Source organism: Monopterus albus, unplaced genomic scaffold, assembly GCF_001952655.1.
Source record: "Monopterus albus unplaced genomic scaffold, M_albus_1.0 scaffold34.1, whole genome shotgun sequence".
Taxonomy (NCBI): domain Eukaryota; kingdom Metazoa; phylum Chordata; class Actinopteri; order Synbranchiformes; family Synbranchidae; genus Monopterus; species Monopterus albus.
In genome coordinates, this window is record NW_018127914.1 from 2169884 (window position 1) to 2184181 (window position 14298).

Here is a 14298-nt window from a genome sequence, read left to right on the forward strand (position 1 = left end):
TGTGGGGCGGCCGTCGGGGCTGCGGCGGCCGTGACATCCCCATCTCCCAGTCCACCTTCCCGTTGGTACTTGCAGGTCCGGATACCTCGGCTTCTGTATTGGGTTCACCGATATACTGTGGAAGTTTCTTCCCAACATCGTGACACTTAGTCCCGTTCGCCTGCTTCACGCTGGGCGCTCCACCGCCGGTGACGGTCGTCCTCCTCCAGCGAGTTATGGGCCCTCTCATCTCGGCTTTGTCACTCATGTCGCGGCTACAGTCACGCAGTTTTTTACCTGCCTAACATTGCCGATTAAACTGCTGTCATTTGGTTCCTTTCCGTTCTTCTGCGTATCCTTACAAAGAGAGCAGTAACGTCCTAAGTCGCCTCAATTCGCGTCAACGCTGCTAATGAAGACCGCGTTTCACCGCTACTACTCAAGGTGCAATTGTCAGTAGGGTTGCCAGGTTTGTGGTTTTTCAGCTAACATCCCCCTTTCGAGCCAAGTCGCAACGAGCCAAGTCGCAAATCTTTTCCTATTAGCCGTTCTACAAATTCAGTTTTTTAAAAACGTTTTCTTTATTAAATGGGCACAAACCACTGTAAATCGGAACTTTTGGCATAGCAATACATAACACGACATACTATAACATAACAAATTTTGTACCATAATCTTATCTGCTTTGACAGGGTAAGACGAGTATAGTATGTGCATACTTTATTTATTTGTTTGTTTGTTTAGACTATTTGTTCGCGTGTGTCTCCTTATAGTCATTTTGTCTTTCTTGTGGTTGTTTGCATCTTTTTATACATTTTGGATTGACTTTCCAACGAGAAATGTTAAAAATCATTACAAATAGAGGCTGCAGTACAGGGGCCCCCTAATGCTTTGGAACTTTAGGCCTGTTCAGTAATCCATCCATTGATAGATGAAAAGACATTTTTAATCATTTGAGTTAATGAAAATAAACCCATTTATTATTGAATACTGAAACAATAGTATATTGATATATTCCATGTTTCAGCTGTATAGTTATAGCGCTTTACTGTCACCTAGTGGAAAAAATTAACCACATTTTTAAAAAGGCAATCGATTTTTTCTAACTTAAAATAAAAGAAACCACAATTTGTCAAACTTAAGAACTACAAAACTGCAGCCAAGTCCGCTCTCATTACGAGTCGAATGAAGGCCAATGGCATTTCTGCACTGGGTCACATGTCCTCTCTGACCAATTACAGTGTAGCAGGACGATCTCATGGTAGGTTGCTCCCTTCGGAGCTTAGTAGCGACTGTTTGTCTCGTCGTCGCAGATAGTAATGGTATTTTAACAGTTTTGAGACACAAGTTTTGCTTGTTCATACACTTATGGCACGGCATAAATCTAGTTATTCGATAGACAGTTCTTAAACAGAATGAAAAGTCTCAAGAGGAAGAAACACAACGCTGGAGTAGGAGTGAATGGAAATGGCTCTGTCACAAGAGGTAACCTTAAGTCAACCACAATAGCTAGGTAGTTTTTCATAAACGTACACTGGCCAATAACACAAGTTTGTTCTTTCATCAGAACCAGTTTGTGCATTACTCATTACTACCGACCGGTTGTGTGCACAAAGAGAAACCTGACCAGTCTAAACTAAGCGGTGAAATATCACTGAACTATAATACTATACTACAGCCGGTTGACACAAACTGAATGTGGCCCGATGCACTAATTAAGTTGTCCGCTGTCAATCTGCATCTACTCGTTGTCTGTCTGTTTACAAAGGTTTTGGGAGAGTACACTTTATCAACAAGTGCTGCTTGCGTGGCAGCCAGTCAATCAACTTGGGCAGTTCACAGCTGTCAGCCAGGCAGAGAACAGATGGAAATTGTCCTTGTATTTATTGTGCCAGAAAACAATTGTAATAAATTATTTTATCACACAGCACTGGATTTTTGCTTAACCCTTAACCACTCAAACTCTAGAACTAAATTCAGTGCATAACATTTACATAACTATGGTCGTATTTGTGACTCACTGTGATCAGATGGCATTGTTTACATGAAAGATATCAAGGAAACCCCTAAAATCTTTTCTGCCTGTGCAAATTGTGTTTAAGAAAAATCTAAATAAAAAGTGCATCAAAAATAGCAAGTTACCACACAAGGCATAATGTACAGATAAGTACAAAGACATATGTTGTGATTTAATGGTATGCTGATTATTTCTTTCAGCTGAAGGTGAAAGGATTAGGCAGTCAGTGGCTCGACATCTTTCCTCTCATTTATCTTTCTCTCTTTGTTTCTCCCCCTTTCAACTTCTTGTGTCTCTGTCTCCTTCCAATGTCTGTTGATGCTGTTTTTTCATTGTCTTCCCTTCACTCTGTTATGGCTCTATTTTTTTATTTATTCCTCACGTATTCTCTTTCTTGCCTTTTCCTTTCCTGTTCCTTTTTTCTTATCCTCCCATCCCTGTCCTTCCTTTACAGAAACAGACTGTGGGAGGAAACAGAAGTTGGCTGAGATCCATCAGGCTTTGATCAGGTTAAAATTATATCATCAGTTACAGTTTGTTTGTTTATGCATTCTGCCCTGAACTGCACCCAGGGGGACATATTAGAGTTGTTTTAAATGCAAATTTTGTTTTCTCTTTTAAAACCACTATAGGTGCACACCTTTGAGCTTTTTAACGGATAATGAGACCCTCAGATATCAGATAAAAAATGATTTAATTACATTGAAATGCACAAAATGTAAGTATGGTATTCTAGTGGAGACATCTTCAAGCACCTTCACAGTGAATACAATACATTGGGTGTTAAGATTTACACAGTTTTCCAGATTAATATGGCACACATTTATCAAGAGACATTAACCTTCATCACTCCTTACTGAGCTAATTTCGCACATGATGATTACTCACACATGCCCAGAGCAAAAGTGTGACGTGGACACTGAAGACTTCAGTGTCAGGAGGAATGTGGGACAACTTGCGTTCACACATGTGGGCGCGTATCATGTTGCATTTCAGATGCAGGAAACCTTATAAATAATTTAAAGACACTAGCAGTTTTTTTTTGAGTGAGATGAGAACAGGTTAAGATGAAGATTTTTTTGCAGTGTGGGCAAACATTAAAGCTGTGCATTATAGGGAGCAGTCTCTAATTGTGACTTTGTATTGTACAGAGATCCAGTGGATATTGAGACCCTGAGGAGAGCAGCAGCCAGTAAGGGAGGGCTGCTCACTGGTGAACTCAGGAGGAAAGTCTGGCCCAAACTGCTGAACATCAATGTGTATGGTCTACCACATAAACCTGGTCTGTGGTTGATCAATACTAATATTGACTGGAATGATGAAATACTACTGTTTGTTCTAATAGCAGTTATAATATCAGTGTTTCTCTTTCGTAGGCCGAGATGTGAGGGAGAACCACAAAGACTACAACCAGGTAGTTCTGGATGTCAGAAGGTCCATGAAGCGGTTCCCTAAAGGTGTGTGTGTTTGGTTTGTGTGTTTATCTTTAAAGATAGTAGTATAGCTCAGGATGCCATTTATCAAACTGCACCTATATTTACATAACTATATAGCAGTTGTGCGGAATGTGTCAGATTTGGCTTTTTTCTCTGCTTTTTTTGTGTTGTTTCAATGCAAACAAAAGAAATAAACATGAAAATACCAAAGAATCTGTGATTGCAACAGTTTTCTGGGAGAAGTGGTGCGTTATCTCACAGAAATGTGAGGCACCAGTATTTTTGGCCACGACTATAGAACCATCCACAATAATGACATACATTTTCCAGGATTATGACTTGGTGTGTTGTTTTTATTGTAAAGATTTTAGGTTTATGTATTTACTTGTTTAACAAGTATTACAGACAACAGCACACACAGACTCACTAGCAGGCCTTTTGCAATAATGCTGCTCTGTCCATGTTTAAGTTTTAACACTGTGTGGTTGATGATCCTTGGGTCTCTCTCAGGTATGCCATCCACAGAGAGAGCAGTACTGCAGGAGCAGCTGATAGACATCATACTGGAGGTTTTGAAACGCAACCCTCAGCTCCACTACTACCAGGGCTACCATGATGTGGCCGTCACTCTGCTGCTGGTAGTTGGGGAGCGAATGGCCATTGCAATGCTGGACACACTGTCCAGATATCACCTCAGGTTGTATAGTTTTTAAGAGAAATCCCCTGATCTAGAATTTAGTGTCATTTCACTATTATATGTGATTTCTAGGAATATATTTTCTTCATATTTCATGTGATTGTGTAGTTATTATTGTTATGATTATTATTTTGTAATATTTATATAACTTGTCTGTCTTTGTCTGTAGAGATTTCATGGATCCTACCATGGACAGCACCAAACACATTTTAAACTATCTGATGCCTATATTGGAACAAGTCGATACAGAACTACATGACTTCATGATCAGGTACATACATACACACACACACACACACACACACACACACACACACTTTTTAATTGTACAGTTAATTGCAAGCAGTAGCAGCTAGCACCTACCTAGCTCCCATTTCCTAAAACAAATGGAAACTGTACAGCAAGTCACATAGTGTAGGACTGACAAATGAGAGTAATGCAATGTAACAACCACTAGAGGGCATATGAGTGTTTTCCTTGTGAACTTCACAGTGAGACAAAGCCCTGAGCGCTTTGTGGTTGAATTGGAACAAGTGAATGTTCATCATTAGTGGTCTCACTGGATCATTCTAGTGACAGATGGTCCAACAGCTGTTTCAGATGCCTTTAAATCCCATCAAGGTGTGCACCACCTTTACCTTGATTTGGTAAATTCTGCGGTGAAATCAGCCAAAAATGGTTAATGAAAATAATCAGTTTACAGTTTATTAAAATAAGAATAACAAACATGTTAAAAAACAACCAGTTACTGCAGGATAGTGTTGGTGTGTGTAATCAGGATTCAGGTCAATAAATTGCCATCTAAGGTATTTTAATGCGAATGTGTGTATGTCTGCATCTTCACTACCTTTTTTGTCTTGTTACATTTTCATAATTGATGCTGTGCTGGCAGCCTTGATATTTGCATTGACTCACATACAAGCTCACACAAACACAAAAAGGACAAAAGAAGCAAGACATTGCACTCTCAGAAAAACAGCAGGATACACAACAAAATTTTGGAATGCTGTTTTTCATGAGCACTTTTTCTTCTTCTTACCTTTCCTTTATATCTCTTCCTCTTTTATTCTCTTCTCTTTATCCTGTTCCCTGATCCTTTGTTTCATCTCACTTCCACTATTTTATCTGTACATCTTTTTGCCCCTAATCCTGTCCGTCACTCAGACAGACATCTTTTCCTCTGTCACTTCCTCCCTGAATGTTCCTACCCAGTATTCATCCACAGCCTTGCAGATTCTTCAATTTCCTTGAGACTCTGTTAAAAAAACCTACCTATTTGGGTAAGCACATATTAAGGGACATTGTAAGGAAGGTTCTGAACAGTATGTGAAGCTAAAGAAATATGTATTATGTCAAGGGCAAAACTTTATAGCTTGGTAACCATGTGATGTAATGAAACAGTCACGTAGCTCCAGTGTTTCAGTGCCTTGGGATAAAGCCAAACCTTTAAAAGGGATGGAAATGATTTGATGAGATCGCTTGTACTTGTGTTTGACAAAATAATATAGAATCAGATGTCTGCTTATGAACCTTTTTAAGCTTTTAATCACTCAGGTGTGTAATTTTAGTTTGCAACTCCTGTCTCAGCTCAGAGATGGTTTGTTGGCATCTGATTGTTGTCCACTTCCTCCTGATCAATGATTTTGACAATTTTCTAGTTAAAATGACAAAAATTGATAGAAATCTTGTGACGGACTATAAATTGCACATACAGTATGTTTTATCACAGCTTTTCTGAGAGTACTGCCTTCCGGTCAACTGTTGGTTTTCATTAATTTCACTGCAGTAGGAAAACCATTTTTCACAGAAATTCTCCCTCTGATGGATTATCGCTGTCAAGCAGGGTTTTAGTTTTTTTCAAGTTCATCTTCATACATTCGCGAAAGCACTGACTGCCTGGAAGGCGGGATGTCAAGTCTGATATGCTAATTTATTTATATACGACTTTTAATGGCCATTGTATTTATCAGTTTTCTATTTTATGTTATTAGTCTTTAACTTATTGGCAATACAGTCTTCCTAAAACACACTTAAAATGTACTTTTAATCTCAGTGAGATTATATGAAGCATTGAATCAAAAATACTAAAGCAAGGCTAGTTTATTAAAATACATGACATTAAAAGTCAAGATGATGATATATAAAAGAAACACACGGCACTGTTGAAAAAAATGATAGAATGAATTATAAGACTAAAAATAGAATAATAATTGGTATATATGTTCTTTAAAGTGTTTTTACATTTACCTTACTTTGTGTGTCTGCCTTTTTATTTTAGAGCGGAGGTGGGGACCATCTTTGCTCTGTCTTGGCTCATCACATGGTACGGACATGTCCTCTCAGAGTTCAGACACACCCTCAGACTCTACGACTTCTTCCTGGCTTCACATCCACTGATGCCCATCTACCTCGCTGCTACGGTGAGGGGTTAAGGCTAACGGGAAATGAACTACAATGACTTTTTGTTTTTGTTTTTGTTTTTTGTCAGTAATCCAGGGCGCTCACATATGAATAAATGTACCTCATACACACAGAGGCAGGGCACTGTGAAGTCACTGGACTAGTAAATTAGATACCTCTTAATGAACAGGGGAGAGAGAGAATGAAAGAGGAGTACAGAGAATTGGAGGGATAGAGGCAGCGATACAAAGGGAAAAACAAAAAGGATGAGGACTGCATCAGGAAACGGAAAGACAAGGTTGATGCTTGACTTAGAAGGACTGGGAGAGAATTTGATTTCAAAGTAAAAGCACTTTTTATATCTCTGACTTTTTTGTTGTTCCACTCTGGACTAGCCTCTTCTGTCTACTTCCTGCCTTCATTCTTACTGCTTGACTTTGCATAAATGCTTCCCACTGGGACATGGATATGTGTGTTTATGGAAATGATGCATTCTTTTTATTTACAGTACATGCATGCTTGTTTGTTTAGGTGTTTATGTGTATATGAAGAAGATGCCTTTTATTGAAGGGTTAGTGTGTATAATTGTACACATTTAGCTTGTTTGCAGTTGAGAATGTTAAAGTGTGTGTGTGTGTGTGTGTGTGTGTGTGTGTGTGTGTGCGCTGGGCAGAGGTGAGAGCGCTGTTTGAAGTGTGTGAAACAACAAAGCAGAATGTAGTTCATGTTTCCTCCCAGGCTTGGTGCAGTGCTCAGCATGGGGTTTAACTCTTCAGCTGCCTTTTTACTTGTAAGCACTCTCCCTGCCTCACATGCCGAACTGAAACCATCTAATAAACAATATGTAGAATCAAATTCATGTTTGACCAGAGTGAACTGCTTCAGGGCAAAAAGTTTCAACCCCTTCTTCTCTTTTCCTCAGATTGTGTTGCATAGAGAGAGGGAGGTGAAGCAGACAGAGTGCGACATGGCTATGATCCACCACCTCCTCTCCTGCATCCCCCAGGACCTCCCATATGAACTTCTGATTGGCCAGTCCCAGGAGCTGTTTGACCAGTACCCTCCATCACTACTGGCCAAACGGGCAGCGCTGCAATCTCGCAAGAGGTGAGGGGGCAACAAGATGTCATGACGGGTCATACTTTATTTAATTTGTATGTTTGAATTTGTCCTTCTCTAACTTGAGTGTCTTAGGATAGTAGGTGTCCTGTGTGATACAGGACAAACTTTTGATTTTGACTAAAACCTATAAATAAAATGTACTTGCTATGGTCAGGTTTACATCCAAGTGTCTAAACAAATGGGCAAAACCCAAATCCTTGTTTTTTTTTTCTTCTGCTTGCCATCTTTGTGCCATGGTATTTTCTTAGTCAACTGCTTATTCTCGAGAGCTGCGATTATGACTGTTTTCATTTCATTCACTTTTAATCTGCCAGTTGGCTAATTGACTTACTGATCAGTCTGTGTAAACTGTCAATTTCCCAGATGTCTTCATGTCACTTGTTTCCAACCAACAATGAAAAATCCAAGTATATTCTATTTACAATGATAGAAAACAGAGAAATACATTAAATATATGAAGGTGAACACAGTGAATGTTTGGCATTTTTGCGTGATAAATGACTCGGATGAGTAATCAGTTGTCAAAAATGGCACCTGTTTGTGGTCAATAATTTCATGAGAACACATGACTCAAGTGTGAGATACTGTACTGACTGTTTACAGTGTGAGTTATTTCCCTCTGTATAGAACACATCAAAACTCAGTGGTGCTGCCAACATGCAGAGGCCATTTAGTGTGTGTGAGACCATTTTTCCACTTTTTTATTACTAAGCAGGAAACATTAGAGACCAAACTACATGCTCTCCCTGCACCCACAGTCAGGCTGTCTCTCCTTGCCAGTGTCCTTCAGTTTGCCTTAGGGTCATTGTTCAATGACATCACTAACATTTGGCCTTGACGAATGCTGAAAGATACTAGTGTCCCACAATGCATAGCTTCCTATGCACAAGAGCTACTGAGTAAACATTTCTCTCATATTGTCTCTCACCCTTCGCCTTACCAGTGTTCATCAGTCAGTTTATCCTCTATCCATCTTGTCACATCATTCCATCTGTTCATTTTTCACCTTAGACCAGACTCTGTTCTCCTTCTTCAACCTTATCCTCCTCTGTTTTCCTTCTTCAGTCTATCCATCAGCACCTTCCAGGCATTTCAGCTCTCCACCCTCCACCAAAGGCCAGACTCTGTTCTTCAACGCCTCACCAAAGCCCAAGGCTCCACCACCTCCAGTCATGGTAAAAATAGTAACTGTAATCTTATTACATACTGACACATCTGTCAGTGGGTGAAGACAATGTAAATTCTTGTTGGGTACTCTTTGAAGGTAGGGAATAGATGCCTGTGAGATAATAAGACCAAACATTTCTATCCAACAAAAAAAAAAAAAATCGTTTGATGGATCGACAGTTCCCCACGTCTTTGGTGCCTTACAGGAGACCACAATTCATCAAAACAAGGCAACAGTAAATATGTCATCCCCCGCAAATGTTGCTCCCCTTTGGGCCAATCAATAACAAGTAAACAAATGTTGTAGCACCCCCATCAGGCCAATCAAGTGCAAATTTAAATATCCCAGAACAGAACAAAGAGGTGCATCATTCCCGTAGGTTTTGTAAAAATCTGTTGTCTGACACCGTCTGTGATGTACAGGCAATCAAAAATATGTTGTAGTGTTCCCCTCAGGCCAAATAATGTAATAGTAAAATTGATACACATCATCCCCTGCAGTTTCATTAAAATTCAATTTGCAGCATCAAGATGAAGTCCATAACAAGCAGGCAGAGGGCCGATCTATAGCAGCTCTGATTTTACTGTGGGAGAAGATGAATGTGAGTCAGCAGGCCTGATGGGCGAGCTGGTGTCCAAACGTTAAGCCAGTCATAAATGCTGTGTTGCCAGTAGACTTGAAAGTTACAATCCTTAAGTGTTTAATTCAGTGCTTTCCAAAGTTTTTTTTTTCTTAGACCACAGCACCCCTTTACAGGAAATTGTTTGTCATGGCAGCCCAAGCCACCTAACCCTCAATTCAACAGTATGTGTACAGAGAGGACAACCCTCATGTCTGTCACCACATATGTGATGTTGGGAATGAGCAACAGCACATTTAACACACTGTGGGACATCGCTGCATACCTGTCTTTCACAAGCAGCCAACCTGTCTGTTAGGTCATTAGACAGGTAGTACTGAGTCTGATTTTAGCTTTGTCGGTGGGCTCAGATTCAATATATCTCAGATTGTGTTGAAGGCTGACAAGTATGAGCTTTTCTTTGAGCTGCTTTCAGTGCCAAATCTTCCCTTCGCTTGCTCCTCCTGAAAAAAAGTATGTTACTGTGACAACCAGCAACAGTGAGTTTTTATTATCTGTGGCATAACTGCATATTAAACCGTTTTTAATTAACAGATTTTGTGTTAATTATGTATATTGTTTTGTTTGTTTGTTGTTATTAACATTGGCATTCCTAATATGTGCCATGTAATTAAAAACACTAAGTGAAAAATGATAATCTTGCATCCTAAGGTGCCATGGCACCCAATTTGGGAACCATTGGTGTAATGTATAGTATTGAGGGCGAAAGTTCATTCTCTTGTTGGACAAAGTAATTTCAATTAAAAGTCCAACTGAGGAAACTTGGATGAAACTCATGAAAGCACTTAAATGCAGTCGAAATATTTTGGGAAAAACAAAAGCAAAACAGTGGACCTTTATTTAAGATTTAATATTTCCAAGTGCTTTTTATTGTTGCTGGCATAGAACTCCCTTCTGACATGGTATTTAGATCACATACACTCAGAAGGGATTCACACAAAAAGACAAAGGCATACACTAGTGTCTGGACATTCCTTCACCCCCTTTGTGTTTTTAGTCCTACTAACAAAATGCAGTTTAATCCTCTGGTGCAGCTTTGAGCATTATGAATCCTCTTGACTCCTCCATTCCCCTGCTCCTCACCCTCTGACACCACCTCCTTGATCTGTGCTCCTAGGCTCTCAACACTCAGGCCTGGAAGCAGCTTTGTCCCGGGGTCGAGGCCAGCTGTGGGGGACAGGGAACAGGATGGTGAAGATGGCAGTGTGGGGGCTGTCCGCTACGCTCGGGGCAGCTGTGTTCGCTGTGGCTCAGACAGCCATGGACTGGGGACCTGAGGTGTTACTACAACTGTTCTGATGTGGCGGTGGGGATTTAGACTGTTAGACACACGGTGACATCAGACGCACATCTGCTGTCATAATGAATCCACACTGCACAAATGTATAAATATATGCAATCACAGATGTTGAAGGCTTCACACTTGTCTCTCCTGCTGAGGGGATGGTGGAGGAGGTCGGATATCTTGGTGCCAAACAGGTTGTTGCTACTCAACCACAATGAAGTTATGTTAACCACTTGTCAGCCTCAGGTTGTGTGTGTGTGTGTATATGTGTGAGTGAGAGTATGTATATTATGTTTCTGAGTATGTATGCAGCAGACCACAAGTGAGCATGGATGGTCAGGGGCCACTGTGTGATGTGACTATTAACTTTTCTTTTTGGAAAGTCGATCAAATGACCACAAAGCAATGCAAAATGGCTATAGGAACAAAAAGGGATTCAAAATGGCCACAAAGATACACAACACAATAGCAAAGAATGCAAACTGGCTACAAAACAATGAGAGAGCCTAATAAAATGACCACAAAGAAAAATAATTGCAGCGTCTTGCTCCTTCAGGCTGTTGCTCACATCTTATTTTTCTTCCATTTTATGTGTCTCAGTGTGTTCCTGTTAGCTGATCATTTTGCTGATAACTTGTTTTAAACTGTCATGCTCATTTTGGTGTATTTCTCTTGAAAGTGTTTTAGTGTGCTTGTTAGATCAGCAGCCATATCTGAGAGCCAAAAGTGCTCGCAGCCAGCACGGTGACACATGAACACAAATTATTAAAGAGTGGTGTTTTCTGCTGAAAGCTTTTACTTATGAGCAAAGAAGTAGGGGGGGATGGGGGGGTGGAGGGGGACATTGTGCCTCTGAGACTGGTATTAATTACTTTGCTCCAGGTGGCAGTGAGTTACATTTACAGTAGAGTTTGACGCACAAAACATGCTGTTGCAGCACCAAAATGTGAACAGTACCCACAGTTTCTTGCTGTTGTGGCCCATCACTGCTGAATGAATATGGGGAACGCACACTACTTTTAGATTCCTAAAATATTTAGCAGGTTTTCACCAACATCCACTCTGAATAGTCATCAACAGAGCTGCAGTACAAATACTTGGTTCTCCTTCAGCATCATATTTCTCTCTGCATTTTTACAGCATAAAATACTTCATAGCTGTTTAAAATGTATTTTAGTGCTATTTATTTTAACATGTGGTAACAAGTTCATTAGGCTGGGATTGGCTCCAGCCCCCTGTGACCCTGTTTGGGACTGACCGGTATAGAAGATGAATGAATGAACAAGTTCATTATGTGCACCTTCTCAGAAAGTATCACCCATACTGTAGATATTGTTGGACCAAGTGTAATTGCACAGTTTCATAGCCTGAAAAGCGAACATTAATAATACATCCTGTTTCTACCTGAGGTACACGTGTATGTACAGAACAGGGCACAGGGTTCTTGAAACCACAGCACATGTTCCATGTGTCAACTTATGTTCTGAAATATTTATCAGCTTTTAATACCGTGTCGGCGAGACGCTGCATCTTTTAACTTAAGTGGAGTCACAACAATCTCTTCTCTGTACTTTGTCGGACAGCTTCACACTGCTGCTTGTAGTCAGTCTGCCCTGTTGACTTTAGTTGCTAGAGAGCATATGAATTCAAATACTATGTAGTCCGTTGCCCACAAAATTACAGTATATAGAAGAGCAGTAGATCAAAAGCAAACAAGATGGTCACTTAATAAAGCAGTCATGAATTCTTGAGAGACTGTCGGTTTATGGGAATGTGATTGGTGATAATCAGCCATTAAACAGTCAACCCAAGCAGTTAGCTGGTCTGCAAACCAGTTGACAGGCGAATAAGTGAGGAATTTGATTTTGGTTGTTGTTGAGCCTCTGCAGCTTTGTTCCTGTCTACTTGCACACCACATTAAGCAAGACATTTGTTCATTCACTGTGATTAAATGCCATGTGCACATATGTTTGTATGTGAAAGAAGAAAAATGTTTGCTTTAGTCACAGGTCACTTTTTTCCCTTATAACTGTATATATATTTATTTATTTATTTATTGTTTTGGTGTTTTCTGTGCCCTGTGGAATTCATAGTATTTATTTCAAGACCAATAACCTGACTTGGTATTTAATTAATGGGTGAAAATGAACTGAAATATATGAATGTAGTAGCTGAAACCTGATTATTATAGCCTGACATTTTATATATTTAGAGGTGATCCAGTTATTTTACATATGCTGTACCTGGTCAGCCATTATGAATTAGACTAAAACTTAAAGGAATATGTCAACATTTTAGGAAATCTCTATATGCTTTCTTGGTTAGATGAGACGACTAATGAATTGGATGCAACTGTGCTTCTATGATGCTTGGTTACAGCTGATTCATCAATAAAAAGCATTTTGCTTACCCTTGTTTGAGACATGCACATGGAGGGAAAAACGCTTTGGCCAGGGTTTGTCATCTTCAAACAAGTCAGGATGCTACTGTGTAGTTGTATGTGTGCCACGTAATCTTGGATACACACATACATACAGGGGGAGTGTGGTGGTGGTGCCAGATTCTAATGAGGATTTAATTCCTGCCCCTGGCTCTTGGCATGCTTAAGACACTTTCTCCTTGTATTTTTTCCCCCTCATATTTGCACAATGCCAACACCTGCACTGATCCCAGTCTGGCAGATGCCTTAGATGAAAAATGATTGAAGCATGTCGTTTGGCTTTGTGCTAAACCAAAGCACAATCTAAAATAAATACAACCCCACATCAGAAAAAAAGTTGGGATGGTATGTAAAATTAAAACTGAAAATAGCGATTTGTAAATCATTTGTGTTCCGTATTATGTTGAAAACAGTCATCTGACATCACCTGTTTGAAATGAGATCATTTCTGATTGGTTTTTGGGGTATAATCATTTTGAAAGATGATGCTTTTGAATGAAAATCTCCTTTGTCACAAAATTTACCTGTCAGGAATTAATTAGAAAGCTTTTTAGTCAAAGTCTATGTAACTTAGAAAAAGTATTTCATTTCAATGATCAAAAACGATGTTTCCTGAAAAAAATAATCCTGGATATCATACCAAATTATGAATTTGCTGTGATGACGAGCTCGCTGTTGAGCTCCAGGGAGGTTGTGTTTAACTTCTAATCACACTTTGTCCTCCCATCAGGTTCCCAAACCACAAGCTCACACCAAATACTTTTTACAAATGCAAGCCATTTATTTGTGTGTATATCTGCTTTCTGTGGGCATTTTAGTGCGTGTTCAAGATAACCGTTTGGTACAATTTGTATCAAAATTATCAGGTTCTTGGCACTTTGTACTTAATGTTTCACATATAGTGTCGATGAAGCTATTTTGCCCATGAACAGTGAATAAATGATAAAGAAAACACTTCCATATGAAAGATCATTCTTGACCTTTGAAACTGTAGTTTGGCAGAAAAATCTTGACTCTGTGTCCACTTCCCATTACGTTCAGATAATATATCTTAAAGACTGACCATTTCTGAACCAAATTAGTTTTTAAAAAAGCAAATGTGTTCAAACAGCTG

At 39.6% G+C, this 14298-nt stretch overlaps 2 protein-coding genes across 3 annotated transcripts in view; one reads left to right on the forward strand and one right to left on the reverse strand.

The window, feature by feature from the left end:
• dgat1a (diacylglycerol O-acyltransferase 1a) overlaps positions 1-472 on the reverse strand; it is a 14601-nt gene extending 14129 nt beyond the window's left edge. Inside the window, exon 1 of the mRNA XM_020597631.1 lies at positions 29-472. Coding sequence (XP_020453287.1) covers positions 29-247 — 219 coding nt within the window. The 5' untranslated portion in view covers positions 248-472. The remainder of the gene's footprint in view (positions 1-28) is intronic.
• A 699-nt stretch (positions 473-1171) lies between these two features.
• Positions 1172-12773, forward strand: LOC109958790 (TBC1 domain family member 20). 2 transcript variants are annotated; one of them, XM_020597698.1, is made up of 10 exons: positions 1172-1240; positions 2451-2505; positions 3148-3278; positions 3373-3453; positions 3943-4129; positions 4299-4400; positions 6408-6549; positions 7452-7636; positions 8717-8826; positions 10577-12773. In XM_020597698.1, the coding sequence occupies exons 1-10, from the start codon at positions 1198-1200 to the stop codon at positions 10756-10758; spliced, it is 1218 nt and encodes a 405-aa protein (XP_020453354.1). In that variant the 5' UTR covers positions 1172-1197; the 3' UTR covers positions 10759-12773. The 2 variants fall into 2 exon arrangements, with proteins under 2 accessions (XP_020453354.1, XP_020453353.1); XM_020597697.1 differs by lacking the exon at positions 1172-1240 and adding an exon at positions 1247-1464 and having other exon boundaries at positions 10577-12772.
• Positions 12774-14298: the final 1525 nt, after the last annotated feature.

Coding starts and splice junctions, on each gene's coding strand:
- LOC109958790 (XM_020597697.1), top strand. CDS start 1,395: ATGAAAAGTCTCAAGAGGAAGAAACACAACGCTGGAGTAGGAGTGAAT. Junction 4,130..4,298: donor CTGTCCAGATATCACCTCAG/GTTGTATAGTTT, acceptor CTTTGTCTGTAG/AGATTTCATGGATCCTACCA. Junction 6,550..7,451: donor CCATCTACCTCGCTGCTACG/GTGAGGGGTTAA, acceptor TCTTTTCCTCAG/ATTGTGTTGCATAGAGAGAG.